Source organism: Gadus chalcogrammus, chromosome 23 (assembly GCF_026213295.1).
Source record: "Gadus chalcogrammus isolate NIFS_2021 chromosome 23, NIFS_Gcha_1.0, whole genome shotgun sequence".
Lineage (NCBI taxonomy): Eukaryota > Metazoa > Chordata > Actinopteri > Gadiformes > Gadidae > Gadus > Gadus chalcogrammus.
In genome coordinates, this window is record NC_079434.1 from 18,596,102 (window position 1) to 18,616,051 (window position 19,950).

The 19,950-nt window shown below is 44.6% G+C and overlaps 1 protein-coding gene across 3 annotated transcripts; it reads left to right on the top strand.

Moving 5' to 3' along the window:
- Positions 1 to 429: 429 nt before the first annotated feature.
- sgk3 (serum/glucocorticoid regulated kinase family member 3) lies at positions 430 to 16,245 on the top strand. Of its 3 annotated transcripts, none has more exons than XM_056584574.1 (17): positions 430 to 646; positions 4,466 to 4,701; positions 5,410 to 5,493; positions 5,794 to 5,866; positions 5,947 to 6,022; positions 6,470 to 6,545; positions 6,762 to 6,811; positions 6,998 to 7,055; positions 7,816 to 7,899; positions 8,478 to 8,609; positions 9,574 to 9,686; positions 10,068 to 10,104; positions 11,275 to 11,361; positions 11,942 to 12,037; positions 13,576 to 13,731; positions 13,870 to 13,959; positions 15,016 to 16,245. In XM_056584574.1, exons 2-17 carry the CDS (start codon positions 4,522 to 4,524, stop codon positions 15,184 to 15,186), a joined length of 1,563 nt encoding a protein of 520 aa, XP_056440549.1. In that variant the 5' UTR covers positions 430 to 646; positions 4,466 to 4,521; the 3' UTR covers positions 15,187 to 16,245. The 3 variants fall into 3 exon arrangements, with proteins under 3 accessions (XP_056440549.1, XP_056440551.1, XP_056440550.1); XM_056584576.1 differs by lacking the exon at positions 430 to 646 and adding an exon at positions 653 to 905; XM_056584575.1 differs by lacking the exon at positions 430 to 646 and adding an exon at positions 3,263 to 3,703.
- Positions 16,246 to 19,950: the final 3,705 nt, after the last annotated feature.

Here is a 19,950-nt window from a genome sequence, read left to right on the forward strand (position 1 = left end):
TAAAATACTGCCCATTGGATTATGCACTGGTAATAATACATCCTCAATAAATTCTCTTTAGTTATGATAAATCTTATAGTTGTTGAAACATGAATGAAATATTAAATCTAAACACTGGCTTTGCACATGGATGGCTTTGCAGTATTTTCGAAATGACTGCGTTCACCTTGCAGTTTTGGAGAAAAAACTTAAACAGGTATTACTATTTTCCCAACTTTAGCCTACAAACTATACTTTAGTCACATGTAAACAATTGTTAGTGCTTCATTGTCGCGATCCTCTTAGTTGCGCTACCGATTTCCGCCGCTTGGGGGCGCAGCTGCACCGCTAGGGGACGCCGCTGCACCGCTGCCGGCCGACACTGGGGGGCGCTGCTGCACCGCTGCCGGCCGAGCGCCGTCCTGAACGACATCCTCCCTGGTCCCGTGACGAACTGGAACTTGTGCGGCTTGATGTTTCCTGCTTCAGGAGCTGCTTGTCTGGAGCTCTCCGCTTGTTAGAAAGTACACCCTGTGCTTTCAAAATCCTCTCCAAGGGGTTTGGTTGTCCGACGGCGGGTCACGGCGTCAGTGCGTCGCCCTGAGCGGTGTTTCCCTTGGATCGAGAAGGTCGATGGAGGACCCCCTGGAGCTCTAGGTTTCGTGAGGTATGTCATGTTTATGTTCCCACATTCCTCCTCCGAGCCCCGCAGCTCGCCGCCGGCCTGCCAGGGCAGAGTCTACTGTTGACATCAGTGTAGGGTGCTGCACCCTTCAGCAGGACAAACAGGAGGAAAGTAGACACCTATTAGGGTGGCATTTGGGTGTCATGTCCTCAGGACGAGAAACCGGCTCGGTGTAACCGGTTGAAGGAGCAGACATGAAGCTGGGCTCCCGGAGCTGGAGCCACTGTCAATGTTGGTTTAGGTAAACTCGTTACAACCACTTGTTGGCTTACGTCCTCTCTCCCTCTCTCTCTCTCCCTCTCTACCTCTCTCTTCGATATTGGTTCTTATTCTTTCTTTATCCGTCTGTCTGTATCGGATCGGTATCCAACACCGGTTTGGTTTACTCCCCGCTGGGTTCCTCTAAACATCATTTATTTTGTGTAACACACGTGATTGGACTTTTTCCAACGTGTGCCCTTTGCAAGTCGACTTTTCTCCTCAGTCAAACTTTCCAGAGCCAACGTGGCCCCAGGAGTGGTTAGAAATGTGTGTATTTAAATGTCGTGGCCAGCCAAATAGCCTAACTGCTTTAGATTTAGATTCAGATTGCTCAGTATCATTCTACCAGTTCCATGTTCATACATGGCTGTCCTCTCATTCCTAGGAGGACTAAATGCAGACTCAAATATTTGCAGTTCAAACAAAGCTGTGATTTTGTGTGTTTTTCCATGTGTCTTCATGGTTTGAGGAGCACACAGGCCCGCAGCAGGTGGTGACATGAGCACTGTTAACTCGTCAGGAACTTTGTTCACTTAAACACGACTTTGGGGTAATCTCAGTCCATTAGCAAAGAAGGCTGTTCACATCCAAAGTATTGCCGGTTTGGTCATTCCACTCTGCCCGACATTGACTAAACACACAGAATCTAATGTCTCAAATCCGCAGTGAATAGAACCGCATATTGCGCTGATTCTGTGTCACATCGGGTGTGTGAATTGAATATAACCTGTTCTTTCGTTCTTGGGGAGCCAAGTGGCTTCAGTTTGTACTGATAATGGTTGTAAGCGGTCCTGTGTTTGAGAGACCGGGAGTTTGTCTGAGGTGACCTCAAGAGATCTGGGCTAATGTGAGAGGGAGAAATCAGAAACCATTACACATGACCGAGTCCTGAAGACTCTCATTTCTCCTGTTTACTTCCCCCTGTCAGAATGACAGCCATGCGGATGGTCTCTCTGTAGCTGATGGTCTCTCTGTTGTTGTCTACTTTGCCATGATCTGTCAACGTTATTCGGTGAATTTACAATTATAAAAACATTGTTTCTAAGCATTTTAATCTGTTTTAAATCTATAGCCCCACATAAATGCTATGTTTTAGAGCTGGAAACTAATGAGGAACTCAGAATATAATGCAGAACCTTAGTATTGATGATGAGTTTATCAGTTGCTATCTCAATCCACATGTTCCTTAATGAACTAGGCCTATTCTCTATTCCTCTTTCATAGCTTCACTCCATATCTCTCCTCTCTCTCTCTCTCCCTCTCTCTCTCTACCTAGGGGTATACACACACACACACACACACACACACACACACACACACACACACACACACACACACCACACACACCACACACACACACACACACACACACACACACACACACACACACACACACACACACACAATCACAGCGCTGTTGAAAACCGATGTCAGACTTCCTCTGAGGATGTCCACACGCAGGGACGCGTGTTTGAACTCGGCAGGAAGAGAGTTATTTTTAACTTCTTTCTGTTGTATCGACGCCTGTCAGCGCAGCGCCGGCCGGCGCGACAATGGCTGACGGTCGTGAACGGCGCGTTTATTACGAGCGCTTCCCAATAACTCGTTTGTGTTTGGTTTTCGACCGGCGATGTCAGTCGCTCCCAGCTCAACGCTGTGTGCCGGTTGGTTGGTGTGGTTTTGTTCCCAGTGTTCCCACTGTTCCCAGTCCTGGGAGCAGCTGTGTTAGAACGTTGAGGGGCGACCTTACCCCACGGTGATAGTTCGTTCCACCTAAATAGGTATGAAGGTATGCCTGGAATGCTGAGAGGCAGGTCTGTGGATGCCGGTGGCTTTCAGTTGTTTGACTTCCTGAAACACAGCCCAGATAATAGAGTGCAGCTTATCGGCAGAACGACTGGTCCTGTTTCCACAGTCAATACGCGACATTTCTAACCGTTTATTGACGGGTAGATTTTCAGTTCGGAACGTGTTTGACTTTGCCAACGGAGGAATCCATCCGTATTGTTGTAATGAACTTGTGAAAGAGGACATGTACTTTTTCAGTGTTCAAACAACGTTTGTGACAAGGTTTTAAACCAAAGAATGAATCATCATGGTATTTATACATTCATAAGAGAGTGAAAATGATAGGCTATGATGAGGTGGAGAGAGAGAGTTAAATAGAGAGAGGCAGTGAGCAGGCATGGGAGGAGACCTTTACGCATTCTAAAGAGGACCTCTCCTTAAAATGCCACTCACGCACGCACATACACACACACACACACACACACACACACACACACACACACACACACACACACACACACACACACACACACACACACAGCATACACACACACACACACAGAATACACTACATACACACATACAAACCCACACACATATACACATATACAAAGACAAACACACACATATACAAACACACATACATATACAAACAAACACATACAATCAAACCCACACACACACTCACTGGCTGCATGCATGCAATCAAACTTATCTCGACGGGTCCAGTAACGTTGCTGAAAGGGGAAAGGGAACGAGGAAGAGTTGGAGGGAGGGAGAGATGAACAAACATCGATGACATCACCGCCCTCACACACAAGACAATGGCGGGAGAAGAGATGGGTTCTGTTCTGTCAGAGAGAGGGCGGCGATTGTGTCCCACAGCCGTGACACCCTTCAGGGTGTGGTTGGGCAAAGAATGAATCGGGACTTTACACACTGGACACAAACGTGTCTCTCAGACATGTACATGCCATGTCGGTAATGCAGGTAGGTGATACTTTGGTTTTAGGGAGAATGTAGGAGGAGATTTGTACAGGTGGACTGCTGTTGGTTTTCTATGAAGGTGATGAAGGATTTTCTCACTTCCGGTTATTAAGCCTGCTGCAATGTCACTGACAGCTTACCTGAAGTGTGTGTGTGTGTGTGTGTGTGTGTGTGTGTGTGTGTGTGTGTGTGTGTGTGTGTGTGTGTGTGTGTGTGTGTGTGTGTGTGTGTGTGTGTGTGTGTGTGTGTGTGTGTGTGTGTGTGTGTCATAACACACTCAGTTATGATAAGGGGAGGGGGGTGTGTCAACGTTAATATAAGCACCGAGTTATGATTGTAGTGCATTTTTGTGGGGGTGTGTGTGTAATGACCGAGCTGTCCGTTGTCTTCCAAAAGCAGTTACAATTTGATAACATCACATTTTCTTACTAATTCTTTACACCCACGTTCCGGGGAAAAGATGATGCCTGGACTTAATCACCAGGATGAACTCTGCTGCCAAAAGCAGCGTGACACCTACTGGGACTAGCCCGTCCCTATCACGAAGGGTGCTTCCAGTAATTGGGGACAGTGTATCACAACCAAAGACATAGCTTCACTCTATTCTAGGCCTATGAAGTTTAATAGTCATTCGCCAGATTATTTAATCCAAAGGAGTTTTCCGATGATCTCAGATGCGTGCCGTTAAGGAGCAGCTATCTCACCTCCAACACGCGTATATTAATACTTTATGATTGACACTTTTTTGTGTTTTATGTATTTTAGTGATTTCAGTTGGGCGGTGACGTCACGATGAGGCCGGGCCCGTTCCAATCCAGCACATGACCTCCATCCTGGAACGCTATTGGACGGCCAGCCGTGACCTCTGCTCAACATCGCATGCGCGCTTGACCCCTGACCTCAGAGCTGTGAAGGGGGTCAGGATGGAGTCTCAGCCGGACGGGCCCAACGTCAGCATACCCTGCTACAACGAGCAGAGGGACAAGAAGAAACGCTTCACCGTGAGTCACGTCTCCTGAGTGGATCTGAGGACCTTAGAGGAACCACCCTCATTTAGTTTTCCTGCCGCAGTCAAGCTTTGGACCATTTGTGATCTGATTTATTTTCCCACACTGACATTATGGCCATTTGAACAAACTTACTACCAGAACTTGCACTATAAACAACACCTTTAAAACATCTTGTAAATATTACTTTTAAGACACGTTTGACTGTAAAACCCTGAATATTTACAATGTTGGATGTTAATGCACACACACAACATACTTATTACACAAGCACCAGATACGCACAATTAGAGAACAGACTGCCTTCAATCAAAGAGAATTTTCTAATATGGCATCATGTTGGACAAATAAAGCTTTCGAACTTGAACTTGAACTTTAATGCTTAGTGTTTTGCACACAAAAACGTCAGTGTACCTGCCTGGACTACTCTGGATTATAGTAAACAGACAGCGGTCATATCATTTAGTTGTGACACTTTTCTTGGATGTCTTGGATCTTGTTTATCTAGAATAACCATGATTGGACAATATGAACACAGAAACATTCCCCTGACCCTCGCTGGAGTCCCCTGACCCTCGCCATGATTATTGCATTTGATTATGCTGTTGTAAAAATTGAGGATGAATCGCAGTTTCTGGACATTTAGTAATGAATGCGAACACAATTTTGTTTGAGTAGTTTCTTCTTGCTTCCCTTTCTTAGGTTTACAAAGTGATGGTCAGTGTGGGCCGCAACGAGTGGTTTGTCTTCCGGAGATACGCAGAGTTTGATAAGCTGCACAATGCGGTGGGTGATTCCATTAAGCTCTTTCACGCAGCTCGTTAGGTAATGAGGCATCGTTCGCTTATTGGTTGATTGTTTGATAATTGTTTCTGATGTCCCACCGTGAGAATTCATGGCGGCGGTGTCTTTTACGTTTTTAATCGTTTTGGTTAGATCTGATTACATTCAAATCAACTTTATTGTCCTTTCGAAGTATAATTATGATGCGGTTCTCGTCCAACCAAATGTTGAACAGTGGCATTGTGCAAGCTCATGATATATATTGTTGATTGAAATTCTCAAATGTTCTTTGTCCTGATGCAGTTAAGGAAACAGTTTCCGTCGATGAACTTGAAAATTCCTCCAAAAAGGATATTTGGGGATAATTTTGACCCAGGTAGGACTTTCCTCTGATTATTTCGCAGGCATCTGCCATATTTTCAATGGGTTTATGTATGTTTTCTGTCCATGTTCAAGAGTTCATCAAGCAGAGGAGGACGGGCCTGCATGAGTTCATCCAACGTCTGGTCTCCCACCCTGAACTCTATCACCAGTGAGTTCACATATCACCCATCTGTACAACCTTGCCTTCCCTCCCCATTGACTATCTGACCTCTGCACTACTGCCTTTGTTGTGTGTGGATGTCCGGTTTCATGTCTTTTTATTTGTATTTTATTCTAATGTTATTTTGCCTTCATCTTTGCCTACTGAATGCACTATGTACGAAATTTGGTCAGTGCAAACTGTTATAAATGTGCTTTTATAAATACATTTTACTTACTTACTTACTATCTTACCCGTAGAGGCCCACAGTTTGTGCTAACGAATCATTCTCAACAGTTTGGTTTTCCTCTACCCGCCTGTTTATAACATTCCAATTTCAATGATTTGATCAAATTGATCAAATCTCTGCGATTGAAGACGGAGACCTTCAGTGTTTTAATAGCCTGCTCCTCAGGTCTTAGCATGTGACTAATGTCCGGTGCGTCTGATCCACAGCCAAGACGTGAGAGACTTCCTGCAGATGAACAAAACCAAAAACATCTCGGATGTCTCGGAGGACGAGGACGACAAAGTATGGGCTCTGGATTTATATTTATGTTTTTAATCGTGATACTTACTTTCATATGATTATAACTAACGAGTTAATAGCGTTCAATACTGTTACCTGGTTCTTATTCATTCATTGAAGTCACACAAAGGTTCTTAAGATGGAAGGATATCAGTTTAGTGCTGTGTAAGTGCTTACCCATGTTAAAGTGGTTAATGGTTTATTTCTCCTGTGTTACAGAGCAGCTCTTCCTCAAGAAACATTAACCTGGGACCCTCCGCAAACCCCCAGTAAGCCCCTCTGGAATCACGTCAGAATCACAGCGCATTAACACAAATATAAGATATAATTAAATATAAAATCTAATCAAGAGTTAACACGCTCCAGGCTCAGTTAGACTGTGGCCAATATCAACCATTAGCATATTAAATAAATAACTGAATACTTGGAACTTGTTTTAATTTGTTTTACCACAGGGCCAAGCCTACCGACTTTGACTTTCTGAAAGTCATTGGAAAGGGCAGCTTTGGAAAGGTAAGTCTGCGGCCCCATGCGTCTGCCCTGCCCTTATCGTGCTAATTTACATTTACATTTACATTTAGGGCATTGAGCAGACGCTTTTATCCAAAGCGACTTACAATAAATACATTTGTCATAAGAAGTGAAACAATATATCGCTGTCGGTACAGTAAAGATGATCATAGAACCAAGTTCAAGTACTAACAATCGCTAGGCTAACCCATTCCCCGCGTACAGCAGTGATAGCAGCTACTGCAGATGCTACACAATTAAGTACTATGAATAAGTGCAATGTAGATTAAGTGCGTACATTAGGTGCCAGGACGTACAGGAAGGGGCTGGGTAGCTATGCAGGGTCGAGGTGAACTCTGAACAGGTGAGCTTTGAGTCTTTTGCGGAAGGTGGTGAGCGACTCTGTGATCCTGACCTCGGCACGGAGCTCGTTCCACCACTGAGATTTAGGAATTGATTTGAGGAATCTGACATTTAAACGTTAAGTCATTTCTGTTAATCACTTTCACAGCGTGGAAAAGTACCAAATGTACAGTGTTCTGGTATTTCACTTGGGTTTCTTTAATGCAGTAACTTTTCAAACAATGTCACTTCTCCCTTCTCTGGGAATTCTGTTGTTTTGAAACAGCTCTGCTCCAGTTTGTAGGAAGTGAGAGTCTGGCTTTGCATCGCTGTATTGTTTACAGACATCCGTGGACGCTGTTGTTGACTCATGCATCACAATGCGCCTTTCTCTCTCCGTCTCTCCGTCCCGGGACAAAAGGTGCTGCTGGCCAAACGGAAGAATGACGGGAAATATTACGCCATCAAGGTCCTGCAGAAACGGGTTATACTCAACCGGAGAGAGGTAACATCTATGTGCAGGCGTCTTTGTACGACATCCAAGAGTGGATGTTTAGGGATCTCTGACCTTAAAGAATCTTGCAGCGAGCACCATTAATTTTTGTTGTAATACTTTTCCCTGTATTGAAACCAAAAGCTCAATCTTTCAGTTCTCCTGGCCACTACCCCTAATCCTACTGTGGGATTTACAAATCGCAAAAAGAAATTGAAACTTTTTTTACCGAGGCGTGGTTGTATTCCATGAGCTTGAGTCATAAGTGTTCCCAGGGGGGTTGAACTGGTTGGGGTCAGCTTTACCACTGACCTAGACAGAACCATTCATTTAAAGTACCACGGTGACTGGTGCGGTAAGATTATCCAAACCCAAGCAGCGAGGAGCAGGTCTTTGACCGTTTGATTCTCGCTTATGACAACAATGGAAGACTAATGTGACTGTAAGCAGCCACGGGCCATTAGGCTAGACGACACTCAAGATCAGAAAAGGAGGGTTTCTCTGTTTATCTCCTTGGGGAACGTCTGCAGAACAGAGGTTTCGGTCGTAGGCGGACTGCTGTTTCTATTCATCCTTCATTTGCTCTTTAGCAAAAGCACATCATGGCGGAGCGCAACGTGCTGCTGCAGAACGTGAAGCACCCCTTCCTGGTGGGCCTGCACTACTCCTTCCAGACGGCCGACAAGCTCTACTTCGTCCTGGACTTCGTCAACGGAGGAGAAGTGAGTAGTTTCACTACTGACCGTCCCCTCTCCCCGTGAGTCACCTCGCGGCCGCTGACTCAGCGGGCACGAGGGCGGCTAGAATAGCCCCCGCCGCAGGATGCGTGGGGTCGGCCTCGGGGAGGGCAGGGGGACCCCCCCCTTCGAGACTGGGGGCTGCTGTTTCCAGGGGGGCTGCAGGGCGGGGCTGGGCCCTGATTAGCATGCGGGGCACGCCGCCGCTTGGCTCGCCGCTATCTGACTTCCTGGATGCTTCCGGGCCGCTGGGACTGGGCTGTGTTCTGACCCTGCGGCTAAAGGAGCCGGGATGGACGAGTGCCTCGCTGGCCTGCTGAACAGAACCATACTGATCTATATGCTCGGATGCTACACCATACCATAATATACTAGACCACACTCTACTGTGCTATGCTACACTTTTCTACCCTATATAACCCGACGCTTTACAGCACTATACTATACTATAGTAAAGTATAATATACTATATACAGTATATATACTATAGTATACTACACCAGCTACGTTAAGCTATGCTATGCTACATACTGCCCTATACTATAATATAATATACTATACTACAAAATTCTTCAATACGCTATGCTTTACTGTGCTATACTGCCCATACTATAATATAATACACTATGCAACACTATAATATGTTTTTTTGTCTTTTGTTATTGTTCCTGCATGATTACCCATGCTCTTAGATGTCGACACACAACATTAGCTCATTGACAGAAACAGTGTTCACATTCTGCCCTGCAGACATTTCTGTGTAGGTGTAGCATGAAGTGGCCTCTAGTGGTGAGGGTGTAGATTACAACCACAACACAGTATACAGTATAATACCATTTCGATATACAACCTCACTCATACACAACAATGGTACCTGATGCTTCTCTAGGTGCAAGGTGACCGTATTCTTTCCGTTGTAATTAACCAAACCTTCAATGCTTCATTCTAGCTTTTCTTCCATCTCCAAAAAGAGAGAACGTTTCCAGAGCCCAGGGCCAAGTTCTACATCGCTGAGATGGCGAGTGCTCTGGGCTACCTCCACTCGCTCAACATCGTTTACAGGTAAGTGTCTGTGTGTGTGTGTGTGTATACATGTGTGTTTACATCTATAAACCCCCACATAACATGTGTATTCCACATGTACCCCTTCAGCTATTTCTTGTCATCAGGACCAAATTCTAGAACACATTTCATGTCAAAAGACGTTAAGGTCAAAGACGGTTGTAGTTCCCCTCGGTAGATGTTTGTCCTCAGGTAGCCTGGGGTGTGTGTGTGTGTGTGTGTGTGTGTGTGTGTGTGTGTGTGTGTGTGTGTGTGTGTGTGTGTGTGTGTGTGTGTGTGTGTGTGTGTGTGTGTGTGTGTGTGTGTGTGTGTGTGTGTGTGTGCGTGCGTAAACATCTGCTGTCTAACATTTTCCCCGCTTTCTATCCTTTGTTTCCTCAGAGACTTGAAGCCAGAGAATATCCTTCTGGATTACGAAGTAAGTTCTTAAATGGGTTCTTCTTTTTTACAACAATAGGAAAGGTTCCAGCAAAGCTCCACTAATACGGACAACAGTCTAGTACACGGATCCTATCGTCTAGTAAACTAGGTGTAGGAGAGTGCGTTTTGCTGACTTATGTTATTCTTAATTTGCACTGTTTACAAGACCGAAGGCTAAAATTCAAGTCCAGTATCGAGGGTATGGGGTACACAGTGGAGGGGGGCCTCCTCCCAGGACCCCTGGTAGTGCCGCAGGGGCCCGGTCCAACGACACAACGACAGCATCAAAACATAGTGACGACCGTCCAGATTTTTGCTGAGTCGGAGGAACGGGGGTTGTGTAACTTCCTGTCTCGTGGAGGTTCCTGGTTCCCCCTGGCACTAGCGTGCTTCACCCGCCACCGCCGCCGCTGGTTCCCGCCTCAGCGTGCGGAGGGTGAGCGAGTGAGCGTGATCAAGGTTAGCTTTGGCCGGCAGTTCTGAGGGGGTGAGGGAACATTCGGGGGAGGGAGGGGGGGTGGGGGGGGGGGGGGGGGTGGCAGGCTGTGCTCTCTAGCCAACATTCCCTGGCAACAATGGCTCCCTCAGTCCCCGGAGAATATAATGCAACGCTTGTGTGGCACACGCTGTCTTAAAATCTCTCTCTCTCTCTCTCTCTCTCTCTCTCTCTCTCTCTCTCTCTCTCTCTCTCTCTCTCTCTCTCTCTCTCTCTCTCTCTCTCTCTCTCTCTCTCTCTCTCTCTGTCTCTGTCTCTCTACCTCTCTCTATCTCTGTCTCTACCTCTCTCTATCTCTCTACCTCTCTCTCTACCTCTCTCTCTGTCTGTCTCTCTCTGTCTCTCTCTTCCTCTCTGTCTCTCTCTCTCTCTGTCTCTCTCTCTCTCTTCCTCTCTTCCTCTCTCTTTCTCTCTTTCTCTCTCTGTCTCTGTCTCTGTCTCTCTACCTCTCTCTATCTCTGTCTCTATCTCTCTACCTCTCTCTCTGTCTGTCTCTCTCTGTCTGTCTCTCTCTCTCTCTCTCTCTCTCTCTCTCTCTCTCTCTCTCTCTCTCTCTCTCTCTCTCTCTCTCTGTCTCTCTCTGTCTCTCTCTCTCTCTCTCTCTCTCTCTCTCTCTCTCTCCCTCTCTCTCTCTCTCTCTCTCTCTCTCTCCCCCTCCCTCCCTCCCTCCAGGGCCACATCGTGTTGACAGACTTTGGGTTGTGCAAGGAGGGCATTTCTCAGACGGACACCACCTCCACGTTCTGCGGGACGCCCGAGGTACCCCCCCCCCCCCCCCCCCAGACCACCCTCCCCTCTCCCACTGTGTCCAACGAAGGCTTGGTGTGAAACTGTGCAACCATTACCATGATACACATGTTCCTGCCGAGCAGAATCTTTGAGTGCTCATTCTCCAGGCCAGGGTGGGAGAAGCTCTCAGAAGGAATGATACCATCCCACCAGAATGAGGAACTGCTGCTGCTGTTATGGCTGGGCTGTGTCCTCTGGTCTTAAGCGTTCTGTTCTCATAAGTTCTCTGGTCTTCTGTTCTCATGTGTTCCTGCGTTGTGTTCTCCTCCTCTGGTTCTCTGTCCTCTGGTCATCCTCTGGTTCTCTGTTCTCTGGTCGTCTTCTGTTTCTGTGTTCCTGGGTTGGTTCTCATGTGTTCCTGGGTTGGTTCTCTGTTCTCATGTGTTCCACTGTTGGTTCTCTGTTCTCATGTGTTCCTGGGTTGGTTCTCTGTTCTCATGTGTTCCTGGGTTGGTTCTCTGTTCTCATGTGTTCCACTGTTGGTTCTCTGTTCTCATGTGTTCCTGTCTTGGTCCTCTGTTCTCATGTGTTCCTGTGTTGGTTCCACCAGTACCTGGCTCCAGAGGTTCTGAGGAAGCAGCCCTACGACAACACGGTGGACTGGTGGTGCCTCGGCTCGGTTCTGTACGAGATGCTCTACGGACTGGTGAGTTAGCAGGTTGACGAGTTAGCAGGTTGACATCTAGTAGTCTATGGCCAGTGTTTTGGTTTCACACCGCCAGAGAACCGGCTCCGGCCTGTAAAAACCGGTTCAACTCCAACCCCAGGATTGAGCTGGGCTAGAACGAGAACTGCCTTTACGCCGGGGGCAGGGGGCGGGGTTATCCTTACCTTCACAAACCGGAAGACCAACGAAGACCGGCATTTTTAAAAACACTGAAGTAAACAATGGACGTGAAGACGAAAACACAGTGGACCGTGGAGGAGACAACCTGTCTCCTTGGATTCTGGTCTTCTTCCGAGGTCCAGAACAAGTTAGAGGGAGCAACCCGGACAAAGGCTATCTTTGAAAGCGGAGACGTATGCAGACGTTTGCAGTGACGTCATGACGTTGCTCTCGCCGGCTCCGGCCGGTGTGAAACCAACTGGTTCATAACTGGGATAAGGCTGGAACCTGTTTTGGACTGGCCCTAGCACCAGCCCGGAACTGGCTCTTGGTTCTTTTTGGTGTGAAAGGCCTAATCTAGTAGTCTATGGCCTGGGGAGTTAGCAGGTTGACATCTAGTAGTCTATGGCCTGGGGAGTTAGCAGGTTGACATCTAGTAGTCTATGGCCTGGGGAGTTAGCAGGATGACCTCTAGTCTACGGCCTGGGGAGTTAGCAGGTTGACATCTAGTAGTCTATGGCCTGGTGAGTTAGCAGGTTGACGAGTTAGCAGGTTGACCTCTAGTCTACGGCCTGGTGAGTTAGCAGGTTGACATCTAGTAGTCTATGGCCTGGGGAGTTAGCAGGTTGACATCTATAGTCTATGGCCTGGGGGGTTAGCAGGTTGACGAGTTAGCAGGTTGACATCTAGTCTACGGCCTGGGGAGTTATCCAGAGTAGAAGCTACATTACAATGTAGCTGCTGTGTTTCCTTTGTTTCTTTTTGAAGATGTTTTGTTTTCGGCCGCCTCCTTTACGTACAGTTCAAGTTGTTAAGTTGTTACAGCGTATCTCTAGAGGAACAGGCTGACCTCGTCGGTCAGCTGGTCTCTACTATATCTAACAATAAAATCGGCACCGTTTATTTGTACCATGTTACTGTGGGGAGTGTGTGTGGATGATAGCGTGGCCCAGCAGCCTGTCCTGGATCAGTCTGATTGGACTCTGGGACTTGGTGAGGATACACACACCTGCACACACACACACACACACTCAGGGAGAGATCTCCTGCATGGCATCCTCGTCTACAAACCTTACAACAAACGCAGGTTTATTGTAAGGTTGGCAGACGATGATAAAACCCTATCCCTTTCCCCCACTGCGTCCTTGTCCGGAGGAGCCCGGTGTCCCTTGTCCCTGAGCGAGACGCCTCGCCCTAACTGCTCCTGACGAGCTGGCTGCGTGTGAACGTGTGTACGACTGGGTGAATGTTGGGCGACATCGTAAGGCGACTTTGCGTGGACCACTGGTTAGAAGAGCGCTCTATAGGTAGCAATCCGTTTACCGTTTGTTCTTCTTCTTCTTCGGTGGTGGCCGCAGCCGCCGTTCTACAGCCGGGACACGCACGAGATGTACGACAACATCCTCCACAAGCCGCTGGTGATGCGGGCGGGGGCGTCGACCACGGCCTGGGCGCTGCTGCAGGGCCTGCTGGAGAAGGACGGGACCTGCCGCCTCGGCTCTATGAACGACTTTGTACGTGTCCCTCGAGGGGGGCTTCTCCTATTGGTCGGATTCGGAGCGACACCGAAGTCGTTTGTTTACTTTTGCCGGGGGGCCATGATGGTTTGAATGAGTTTGTTTGAAACCTTTTTTTTTTTTTTTGTCTTGCAGGACGAGATCAAAAGTCACTACTTCTTCTCCTCCATCAACTGGGACGACCTGGAGCAGAGGAAGATCCCTCCTCCCTTCATTCCTAACGTGGTAAACCTCTCTTTTATATATTTTATAGACATTTCCCGTAGGCCACTACCAGTTGGAGTCACTGTGTGCGGTCCCAATATCCACCTACTTAAGCAATGCATAGAAATAGCTTTGTGTGCGTTAATGAGGGCGTGTTTGTGTGGTAAAGGCTTTAATGAGTTACAAAATAACATGGATTATAGAGTTTGAACTTGGTAAAGTCTACATAATCATGTTTGCTTAGCTTATGCAGCAAAGTTGCTCATGTAGGCTTTAACATATTTACTAAAGTAGAGCATATCTGTCGGCTTATCTGTAGGCCATCAGTTTCACATTTTAACCGTAATTTGAGGCCGTTTTCCGGAGCAGTACCAGTTGTAGTCATTGTGTTAGAACCCAGTATCCACCAAACCGTGGTATGTTCAGATTCAGATTCAGCTTTATTGGCCAGGTTTGCGTAACAAACAAGGAATTTGACTTATGTTAACCCTTTGCTCTCAAAGGACAACACTCAACACTTCACCTATTGTTAATATATAAAAAAGAAACACAAAACGGAACAGGACGAAATATAAATATGCTGTTAAGTATGCAGTATAACAATATAATATAATAAACTCATTTGCAAAAAAGAATATACAGTAACAATATATGATATAAAGATCACATCAAGACGACCAATGGCCTGCAGGAAGAGGGAAGTCTGTCTGGCAGTTTTAATTGACCTTTGATCTTTCAATGAGGCAATAAAAAATAATAAAATAATTATTTCCGGCTGAAGTCGGATGCTACTACAGTGAGTGTGATTAGCCGTTACAAGCTGTTTTGAAAATCGCCCTCTTCTGACAACGCAAGTGGGCGTGTCCAACAAGATATGTGCTGGATAGATCCGTCTACCGGCCTACCCAGTGGACTGTAGCCAACGTTGCTCATCCATCCTTCATCCATCTGGGTGGACACGCCCATTTGTGATGTCAGAAGAGGACGATTTCGAAAACGGCTTTTAACGGCTGATCACACTCATAGCTGATGGTGTAATACGTTTTCTCTCCCCCATCTCGTGTGTCCCCCCACAAGACATCGCATCACGACATCTCCAACTTCGACCCAGAGTTCACGGACGAGACGGTCCCCAACTCGGTGTGCTGGTCTCCCGGTCACTCCTTCGTCAACGCCAGCGTCATGGAGGCGGACGAGGCCTTCCTCGGCTTCTCCTACGCCCCGCCCTGCGACGACTCGTTCCAGTGAGACCCCAGAGGCCTCCTTTAGGTCCTCGGGTCTCCCCCTCTGAACACGAGAGTCGTGAGCGAAGCCACTCCAGGGAGCCGAGGGTTGGAGGAGAGACAGCACTCGGAAAGAAAGGAAAAGAGACGAATTGTTTGACAAGACGAATTTGTCTTTATTTTTTAGTCTTTGTTTGTCCTTCTGTGTAAGAGATTATATTTTTAAGAAATGCAAATACCTTTCTATCCTAATGTATTTGGTTAGTTTAATGCCGGTTAAAGGTAGACCAGTGGGGAAGGCCTTGTCCTTCCTTCAGAAAGGTGCCATGAAACCAACTGAATTACCCAGTGGATGAAACCTCCTCCCAGTGGATGTACCTTCATCCACTGGTCTCATCCCAGTGGGACCATGTTAGTGCCTCAGTGGTTTGGTTTGTCGTTACTGTAAAGAGATTCAGGGTTTTCTGACCTTGGATGGAAATTGGTCATACTTGAGAAGACACTGAATTTTATTGTATTCTTTTTGAATGACAGGTCATTTCAATCGTCGAATAATGTACATATTTTTCGGTGATGTCTTTTACATTTTTTATTTTGCCTTCTCATTTATATATCATAACGGAATAACCCTAGGAATGCTTGCTTTTGTATACAGTAGAGACAACACTGTACAGTACTTTGACAGACAACTAAATGCACAATAAAAAAAAATACATGGAACCTCCACAATGTGTAGAAATATTATTTTCTTGGTGTATACGAGAGATTGATTGTGTAATAAAGTCTAAACAAATAATAAATTAAATGGAATATAGTTAAAATTTTGTATAGTCTGTTATAAAGGCACATAGGCAGATTTGCTTAGGTATAACCAAATTAGTTACACATATTTAACTTAATTGATGTGTCAATTACAACAAGAAGACCCTTCATTGAACGCGTCTCGTGCTTAATTGAAGCCAATATCATCCCACTGCAGACGCAAATGGGCGTTCTCGTGTGGTGGGGGTTCCCGTTTACGCAGACTGGAACGCACCCTTCTTATTGTTCGTCGCCTTTCTCGCTGAACTGTATTAAAATGTCATAGTGTACTACTCCGAAACCATGTAAATAGTGTTGGAAATAAACTTCCAAAGCTTTTCAAATCTTATTTGGAAAATAACTTCACATGGTGTGTCTTTTTACATTTTATTCGTTACCAGCATTCGTAGTGTTGATCAGCAGTGAAATAGTCCGCTATAAGACATTGACGTCGCTTAGCAACTGAAGACGCTGGGGTTGACAAGTTACCGGACTACTACCCATACAAGTGAACGGAGCGTTCCTCGGCATTGAGAAGACCCGTGTAATAAAGGCCTATAAAATGTCTGTTTATGGCATAGATTTCTCCTCAGATTAGGCCAATAAAGCAATGATAACAAAAACAAAAAAAACACAAACGCTCAATCAAAACCCTCATTGTTTAACATGAATTGGCTAAACAAATGACCACTGTACCATATTTAAACACAATTCAAATTGTGCAGAGAATTATATCCATGGGTCATTCTCAGTGGCGGCTGGCGATCAAACATGTTGATCGCCAACCCTAATTTTTTGGGAATTTAATAGATTTGATTTCCTGTATTCTGGTGCATTTTGGGGATGGCCACTACCTATTTACCTGCTTTTCATTCAGATTCATAGCCTACATCCTGACTTGCAGGGCCTGGACAAGCTTACACTGCATATACAGACCTACTTCATGGCCATTCCACCAGACATTACTATTTGACCCATTGTTGTTATTCTGATATTGAGACAAATCATGATCACTGTCCTATAGCGTCCATTTTTTGTGAGTCTCAATGTCTACTTGAAATGCAGTTAGAAATATGGGACAGTTGCTTCATTTTGTTTACATGCTACAGGCCGAAAGACAAAATTAATATGCAACTTACTTGCTCCTTTAAAGTATAACATTGCTTGGGGAGTCCAATTCCTCCACTGAAAAGGGTGGAAAGTGCTTACAACTCTCTGCTAGTTAGCGATCTATGACACTGTTGTTTTTTATTGGTCGTCATGAACAAAAACATAAGGGGTAACATAGTTGTTTTTTATTGGTCGTCATGAAAAAAACAAAAGGGGTAACACTGTCGATATTTATCAAATAAAACATAGGGGGTAACAATGTTGTTTTTTATTGGTCATCATGAAAAAAAACATAAGGGGTAACACTGTCGTTTTTTATAGGTCGTCATGAAAAAATACATAAGGGGTAACACTGTAGTTTTTTATTGGTCGTAATGAAAAAAAACATAAGGGGTAACACTGTTGTTTTTCTTTGGTCGTCATGAAAAAAAACACAAGGGGTAACACTGTTGTTTTTTATTGGTCGTCATGAAAAAAACATAAGGGAAATAATAGAAATACACACATACATTTTAATGTCATGTATGTCCTCTTTATTGATGATTGATTATTCTGTATTGTCATCGCCTCAGTGGTGCAGTGGAGTGCACTCTGCCTAACCCACTGGAGACCGCGGCTCAATTTCTGTGGAAAACACAATATCTTTAATTTTAAACGTAATGCTATCATGTCTATTGCATTGTCATATATAACCTCAGACATCATTAAATTACAAATCTCAGTGGGAAGTGGAGAGAGCTGTGAGCTAACCCCCTGGAGACCGGGATTCAAGTCCGGTTGGTGTACTCTGTTGGAAGACTCTAATTTCTATTTCATGCAAATTATAAAGTCAAGCATAACCATTGTGATCACTTTATTCAGTGTCTTGATGGTGCATTGATAAGTTCGGAGGTTAATACTCTAAACAGCTCTGGTTCGGATCCCCGCAAAAACGTTGACAGGGGTAACACTGTTGTTTTTTATTGGTCGTCATGAAAAAAAACATAAGGGGTAACACTGTCGTTTTTTATCGGTCGTCATGGAAAAAAACATAAGGGGTAACACTGTAGTTTTTTATCGGTCGTTATGAAAAAAAACATAAGGGGTAACACTGTCGTTTTTTATCGGTCGTCATGAAAAAAAACATAAGGGGTAACACTTTCGTTTTTTATCGGTCGTCATGGAGAAAAAACATAAGGGGTAACACTGTAGTTTTTTATTGGTCGTTATGAAAAAAAAAAAGGGGTAACACTGTTGTTTTTTATCGGTCGTCATGAAAAAAAACATAAGGGGTAACACTGTTGTTTTTTATCGGTCGTCATGAAAAAAAGCATAAGGGGTAACACTGTCGTTTTTTATCGGTCATCATGAAAAAAAACATAAGGGGTAACACTGTCGTTTTTTATCGGTCGTCATGAAAAAAAACATAAGGGGTAACACTGTCGTTTTTTATCGGTCGTCATGAAAAAAACATAAGGGGTAACACAGTCGTTTTTTATCGGTCGTCATGGAAAAAAACATAAGGGGTAACACTGTCGTTTTTTATCGGTCGTCATGAAAAAAACACAAGGGGTAACACTGTCGTTTTTTATCGGTCGTCATGAGAAAAAACATAAGGGGTAACACTGTCGTTTTTTATCGGTCGTCATGAAAAAAAACATAAGGGGTAACACTGTCGTTTTTTATCGGTCGTAAGGAAAAAAAAACATAAGGGGTAAGACTGTCGTTTTTATTGGTCGTTAGGAAAAAAACAATAAGGGGTAACACTGTTGTTTTTTATTGGTCGTCATGAAAAAAACCATAAGGGGTAACACTGTTGTTTTTTATCGGTCGTCATGAAAAAAAACATAAGGGGTAACATTGTCGTTTTTTTATCGGTCGTCATGAAAAAAATCATAAGGGGTAACACTGTCGTTTTTTATCGGCCGTCATGAAAAAAAACATAAGGGGAAACACTGTCGTTTTTTATCGGTCGTCATGAAAAAAAACATAAGGGGTGACACTGTCGTTTTTTAATGGTCGTTATGAAAAAAACCATAAGGGTTAACACTGTTGTTTTTTATTGGTCGTCATGAAAAAAAAAATAAGGGGTAACACTTGTTTTTTATTGGTCGTCATGAAAAAAAACATAAGGGGAAACACTGTCGTTTTTCATCGTTCGTCATGAAAAAAACCATAAGGGGTAACACTGTTGCTTTTTATCGGTCGTCATGAAAAAAAACATAAGGGGTAACACTGTCGTTTTTTATCGGTCGTCATGAAAAAAAACATAAGGGGTAACAATGTCGTTTTTTATCGGTCGTTATGAAAAAAAACATAAGGGGTAACACTGTCGTTTATTATTGGTCGTTTGAAAAAACGTTGACAGGGGTAACACTGTTGTTTTTTATTGGTCGTCATGAAAAAAAACATAAGGGGTAACACTGTCGTTTTTTATCGGTCGTCATGGAAAAAAACATAAGGGGTAACACTGTAGTTTTTTATCGGTCGTTATGAAAAAAAACATAAGGGGTAACACTGTCGTTTTTTATCGGTCGTCATGAAAAAAAACATAAGGGGTAACACTTTCGTTTTTTATCGGTCGTCATGGAGAAAAAACATAAGGGGTAACACTGTAGTTTTTTATTGGTCGTTATGAAAAAAAAAAAGGGGTAACACTGTTGTTTTTTATCGGTCGTCATGAAAAAAAACATAAGGGGTAACACTGTTGTTTTTTATCGGTCGTCATGAAAAAAAGCATAAGGGGTAACACTGTCGTTTTTTATCGGTCATCATGAAAAAAACATAAGGGGTAACACTGTCGTTTTTTATCGGTCGTCATGAAAAAAAACATAAGGGGTAACACTGTCGTTTTTTATCGGTCGTCATGAAAAAAAACATAAGGGGTAACACAGTCGTT

Excerpts from the sequence above, each read along its gene's own strand:
- sgk3 (XM_056584574.1), top strand. The coding sequence starts at position 4,522 with ATGACCTCCATCCTGGAACGCTATTGGACGGCCAGCCGTGACCTCTGC. Across the intron at positions 10,105-11,274 it reads ATATCCTTCTGGATTACGAA|GGCCACATCGTGTTGACAGA; the intron begins GTAAGTTCTTAA and ends CCCTCCCTCCAG. Across the intron at positions 11,362-11,941 it reads CGTTCTGCGGGACGCCCGAG|TACCTGGCTCCAGAGGTTCT; the intron begins GTACCCCCCCCC and ends TGGTTCCACCAG.